We start from the raw sequence: 6,237 nt of genomic DNA, 5'->3' as shown, positions 1-6,237 counted from the left end.
CACTGCACTCCAGTCTGGGCGACAGAGTGAGACTCCAACTCAAAAAAAAATAAAAAGAATTTGTTGGAAATATTAAAAATACAGAAAATAATAAAGAAGAAAATGTAAATATCCATCATCCTATAACCCAGAAATATCTACTGCTAATATTTTGGTTTAATTTTGCATCCCTTTTTTCTGTGCCTTTTTTAAATACCTTAATTATGTGCCTGTTCTTGTATCCTGCTTTATTCACATAAGTTATATCATGCCATGGTCATTCCTTTCTTAATCATCATCTAAAAATGGATATTTTCTAAATTTATACACAACTAGTTCCACTGTTCAATAATCCAAATAAATCCTACTTGCACTAATTCATTCTCTACATACTGTGAAGTAACAAAGACCCCAAACGAAAGCTGCTCAATTTTTTCAGTGACAGTGACAAACCCCTATAAAACTTGATAATTTCTTATCAAGTACTGGACTGGCTGTGTACAGACTGGACTCACTGTTGCTAGACACGCTGCCCCTGAGCTGAGATGTTGTAGAACCCTTCGTCCATTAAAATGACTTTATAGCATGGAAAATGCTCACATTTAAATGTAATATTAAATTTGAGAAATAGGATGCAAATTTGTATATACAACATAATTACAGCAAAGCAAAAAAAAAAAAGGCACAAAAGGGTAGTATGCCAAAAAAAGTGTCTATCTCTTGGTCTGACAATGGATAATTTTCTCACCACTTTTATATAGGTAAATAAAATTCCTATTGTGAGCATGTGTTATTGTTATATATTAAAAAATTTTGAAACAAAGTAGCTTCTTAATCCTGCCCAAATTCAGCTCCATATTGCTCATGGCTTTCTGCCTTGATTTACCCACGCTGGGTTCACAAATTTGCCCCCTCCCCTGGACTGTGCAGGGCTCCAAGTCAAGGACCTAGCCTTCCTTGTCTCTGTGTGCCTTCCCAAGTGCTCAACCCCTAACAGACATGCAATATGGTAGCCAATGACAGGAGACAATGTGATGGGTAAGGCTATTTCTATGGCCAACAAGATACATTCTTGTCAGCAGATTTAGAAAGTGCAATGAAAGCATTTGTAGTCCTCACGTCCTTACATTGACCTCTGAGAATGAGAAGAGAGGCAATGCTGATGAGAAAAAGCGACAAGAGAGCTCAGTGTTGGGGGTGACTGGTGACAGAGGTGAGCATGCAGGTGGGCTTCCACATCAACGTGACATTGAGGTGTTTGCGGCTGCTGGGCACCAAGCTCAAACATCACAACTTTGAAAAGGCATCAAAGAAATGGCATCATGAAAATGAATTTATGACTGTCTAGAATAGGGGAGATATCTACTTTCTAATGCTGAAATATAAAGTCATCTACACAAGACAATAGAGGGATGCTCATTTTATCACTGTACAAATTTCATAATTCATTCAATAAAATAAGTAACAATTTACAGCACGTCCAACTGTTAGAAGCATAGTAATAAAGTAAAAATAATAAACACTTTGCATTTCTAGATACTTTTTACTATCACCCAACAACTTTATGAAACAGGTAAGACACCCTCCCCCTTTCCTAGATGAGAAGACATCTAATGGTCAAGCGCCCTGCCCCGACGGGCCCTCTGCTTGTCATGGCCAGCTGCCCCTGCCTCTGCCTGAACACACTGGGACATGCTATCCCTCCAGGATCTCTAGAAGCCAGGTCCCAGGGACTCTGTGCCTCACTCACTCATGCTTGTGTGAAAACGGCAGAGAGACTCTTCTGGAGAATGGGAAGTGTACGGTGAGCAGGAGAATCTACAAGAGTGTTCTTTAAAGTTCGTAATTCCAACCAGGTGCAGTGGCTCTTGCCAATAATCCCAGCACTCTGGGGGCCAAGGTGAGAGAATTGCCTGAGACCACGGGTTCGAGACCAGCGTGAGCAACTTGGCGAGACCTCGTCTCTAAAAAAAATAAATAAAAATAAAAATAAACAAATGAATAAATACATAAATAAATAAGCCGGGCGTGGTGGTGCACGTCTGTGGTTCCAGCTACTTGGAGGACTGAGGCAGAAGGATTGCCTGAGCCCAGCAGGTCGAGGCTTGCAGTGGCTATGAGCGTGCCACTGCACTCCAGCCTGGGCAACAGAGTGAGACTCCGACTCAAAAATAAAATAAATAAAATAAATAAATAAAGTTCATAATTCTGCTTCTAGAAACTTACTCTAAGGAAATATTCAGAGATGTGTAGGGAAAATACCAGTATAAAAGTAGTATCTTACACATCAAGAAGATCCCAAAAAGGACTTAAAAAAAAAAGACAGACAACCCCAAGAAAGACATAAAAGAAACACAAATGACTTTTAAACACATAAGAAAAAAAATGGCCCAATCTCATTCATAAAGAGAGAGGCAAAGGAAAACCACACTGATGTAGCATTTTACTACTACTATGGGACTGGCACTTCTAACTTGTGGAGGGCAAACAGAACAGGCATTCCTGAGCTCTTCCTGTCAGAGAGGAAATGACTGAATCCTTCTGGGAGGCAACTGGGCAATTCCTATCAAATTTCAAATGCACACACATTTAGATGTAGCAATTACACTGCTAGAAATTTATCTCAGCCGGGCTTGGTGGCTCAGCCTGTAATCCTGCGCCTTTGGGAGGCTGAGGTGAGTGAATTGCCTGAGCCCGTGAGTTCGAGACCCGCCTGGGCAGTGAGAACTCATCTCTACAATAAATCAAAAAATCAGCCGGGCGTGGTAGCGCATGCCTGTAATTCCGGCTACTTGGAAGGCTGAGGCAGAAGGATCGCCGGAGCCCAGCAGGTCGAGGCTACGGTGGCCGGGAGTGGCCACTGCACTCCAGTCTGGGCGACAGAGTGAGGCTCCAACTCAAAAAAAAAAAGAAAAGAAATTTATCTCTGAGTTACACTTGTATACATGACATCTGTACAAGTTTATTCAGTGCAGCAAGCACCTAGGAGCATGTAAATCTCTAGCAAATCATGATAAATTTGTGCTATGGAATACTAATCACTATATCAAAGAATATGGAAAATCTTGTATGTCTTCATATAGAATCATCCCCAAGATATAGTATTATGTGATATGCTGTGCAGCTTATTTGCACAAAAGGGGGGGGGGGGAATCAATCATAAATGTGCTTGCCAACTCATAAAAATATCTCTGTAAAAATAAATGAAAAATTAATAGAGGCTGTAGGGGGTGGGGCAGGCAATGCTTTTTTGTACATTTTGAACTTTAAACTATCAGAGTGTTTTATTTTTTAATTTTTTTATAATTAAGAAAGAAAATAAGAAGTAAAATATCCGTGACTGGGGTTGGTGGAGGCTCACTGTGAAAGGTCCATGGCATTTTCAGTGGTGACAATGTTCCATACCTTGATTCTGACAAGGGCATAGGTGTGTGTGACTATGAAAACTGATTGCTTCGTACACTTCAAAAGGGGAATATTCACACATTACACCTCAAAAAGGTAAAAAAATAAACAGTGCATGGACTTAAGTATATCTAATCAATTATCTTTATGTTGTTATAATTTTTTAATTGGAAATAACTCTTCAGTGTTACAAGGTTGGTTGGAAGGTTGGCTAAATAAATTGTAGTAAGTGTTCTCATAGAAGGAAGTGTAAATATTGAGAAAACATTTCCATGGACACTTTTTAATGACTTGATAAAATGTTGTTTTGGAGGGTTTTTCTTGAGTTGGAGTCTCACTCTGTCTCCCAGGCTGGAATACAGTAGCACGCTCACGGCCACTGTAGCCTCGACCTGCTGGATTTAGATGATCCTTCCACCTCAGCCTTTCAAGTAGCCAGGACTACAGGTGCACACTACCATACCCAGGTATTTTTTGTGATTTATTGTAGAGACGAGGCCTCACCAAGTTGCCCAGGCCGGTCTCGAAACCCCAGGCTCAGGCAATCCTCTCGTCTCGGCCTCCCAAAGTGATGGGATGACAGGCTGAGCCACTGTGCCTGGCCAGACTTCATAAATTTTAAAGTGCTAATAATAGAGGGAAGGATCCGTTTTGGCGGGCAATTGGCATTGCGCAGAAGGCAGCAGCAGCGGTGACTTGTGGCGCAGCCTCACCATAGAGGAACAGAGCAGATGTTAGCATGAGTGATCACTTTTGAACCCGGGCACCCAGTAGCCTTAGTCCTTCAGGTGGGACAGTGTGCAACATGGGAAAGAAAACCAAGAGGATAGCTGACAGTTCTTCAGAGTATGAGGAGGAGGAACACAATACTTGGGAACCTGAGAAAAACTTGGATTGCCCTGAGCTAATTTCCGAGTTTATGAAAAAGTATAAGAAGATGAAGGAGAGTGAAAATAACAAACCCAGGGAGAAGTCAGAAAGTAACAAAAGGAAATTCAATTTCTCAAACACTGCTGATGATATCAAGTCCAAAAAAAAGAGAGAGCAGAGCAATGATATCGCTCGGGGCTTTGAGAGAGGACTGGAACCAGAAAAGATCACTGGGGCAACAGATTCCTGTGGTGATTTAATGTTCTTAAATGAAATGGAAAGACACAGATGAAGCAGACCTGGTTCTTGCAAAAGAAGCAAATGTGAAATGTCCGCAAATTGTGATAGCATTTTATGAAGAAAGACTGACGTGGCATGCATATCCTGAGGATGCGGAAAACAAAGAGAAAGAAACAGCAAAGAGCTAAAGGAGGGGGTGGTCTTTGTGATTTCTCTTTGTATATAATACATTTGCCTCCCTGCCTCCTCTCCCTTTTACCCACCCCTTTCTATCCTAAACACATCCATAAAAAATGTGCTTATCACTGTGCTCCACAGGAAAAAATAAATAAAAGTGCTAATAATAAATACATCCCAAAGAGAATAACCACTATTTATTGAACATCTGCCTTTACATGTATGATCTGTCTCCTTTGCATGTATGATCTAGTTCCTGTAAGCTTCAGCACAGTCCCTTGAGGCAGGCAGAATTATACTATTTTACTAACAAGGAAACAGATTCAGAGTGATTAGGGTCCACTAACTAGCTGTGTCTTTTGCCACCCCTCCTCATAACTATACTGATCTCATGTAAGGCTCACAATTGATCCTGAAAACTGTTATCCCCATTTTACAGATGAGGCTTAGAGAGGTCAGGTTAGAAAGCCTGTGCTGAGTTTCCAGGATGCACTTTAATTCTTAGGGTCCTGTAGGCCAGCACCAAAGGGCACGGTGTTCACCCCTGCCCCCTAGCGGCACTGTCTGCCTCCCTGAGCTCCCCAGGGGCAGGGACACATCCTCTTTGGAATCACCCACACCACTCTCCCACTCCCCAGATCTAGCAGAAGCTGGAACATCAGCTCTGCCCTCGCCTGCAGGCTTCTGCAGGCAGGCCCAGGAGCTGCAGGTACCTTTTTCTCCCGTGGGGCCAACTCTTCCAGGCCGTCCCGGGGCGCCTTTTTCTCCCTTCTCTCCCGTATCCCCTGTGGAAGAAGTCACATTGTTTAGCAGCCGGTTCTGCCCACCACAGCATTCCGGTGTGATATGTGGAGGAAGAACCATTAGAAGGGCACCCACCTTGTCCCTGCAGCCGGCTAGGCCCCTTTTCCTTCATTCTCCTGACCCTCCCCATCCAGGCCTATGCAGCCCAGCCCCCATCCCAGGTGCCCCAGTTCTGTTCTCTTCCCTTCCTGCTTTCTTCCGCATTTGTCCCTCTTGCCAATTACCTTCCAGTCTGTGCCCTGGCACATGGTACTCCCCCGAGACCCACTCTAGCTGCCAGCCCTCCACCTCACCCTGACACCAGTGACAAGAGAGAAAGCATCTTCAAGTGTCCCTATGAGAGGTGTCACTCTGGCCTCTCCCTGTGCTTTATCTGGTTCACACACAGGGGAGGATGAATCTGGGTGCTCACATTAGCATCAACCTGGTCTCCCTCAGCATGGGCTCCCCATATACTCCTGCTTGTGTCAGGGCCGCCCACACGGGGGCTGCCAGTAACCAGGTAGGCATACCCACCTGAGTCCAGAATCCAGCCACCAGGTGCAGGAGACAGGGATGTTGAATGACTGTTCAAGACACCCCCAAAGATGTGGTCCAGAGATGTGTGCGGTGGGGCAGGGGTCACAAGAGGGCCTGGGGGCACCAACACCTCCCCTTCAGTCTTCCCTCCCTCCTCCCTAATCATATCCAAACGATCTTCCTAAAACACAAATGGGATTGTTATTTTCCCTTCTCAAAAGAAATTTTTTTTTTTTTTTTTTT

The 6,237-nt window shown here is 43.6% G+C and overlaps 1 protein-coding gene across 4 annotated transcripts in view; it reads right to left on the bottom strand.

The window, feature by feature from the left end:
• Positions 1-6,237, bottom strand: part of COLEC11 (collectin subfamily member 11) — a 67,336-nt gene that overhangs the window by 32,707 nt on the left and 28,392 nt on the right. For 2 of the 4 annotated variants that reach the window (XM_008061666.2, XM_008061667.2), the window contains exon 3: positions 5,385-5,456. The exons of the other annotated variants lie outside the window; for them this stretch is intronic. In XM_008061666.2, coding sequence (XP_008059857.2) covers positions 5,385-5,456 — 72 coding nt within the window. The remainder of the gene's footprint in view (positions 1-5,384; positions 5,457-6,237) is intronic. 4 annotated transcript variants of the gene reach the window in all.

Source organism: Carlito syrichta, unplaced genomic scaffold, assembly GCF_000164805.1.
Source record: "Carlito syrichta isolate Samal-C Ts95f unplaced genomic scaffold, Tarsius_syrichta-2.0.1 Scaffold305409, whole genome shotgun sequence".
Lineage (NCBI taxonomy): Eukaryota > Metazoa > Chordata > Mammalia > Primates > Tarsiidae > Carlito > Carlito syrichta.
The sequence above is the reverse complement of the archived record's forward strand: the minus strand, read 5'-3'. Positions and strand labels throughout refer to the sequence as shown.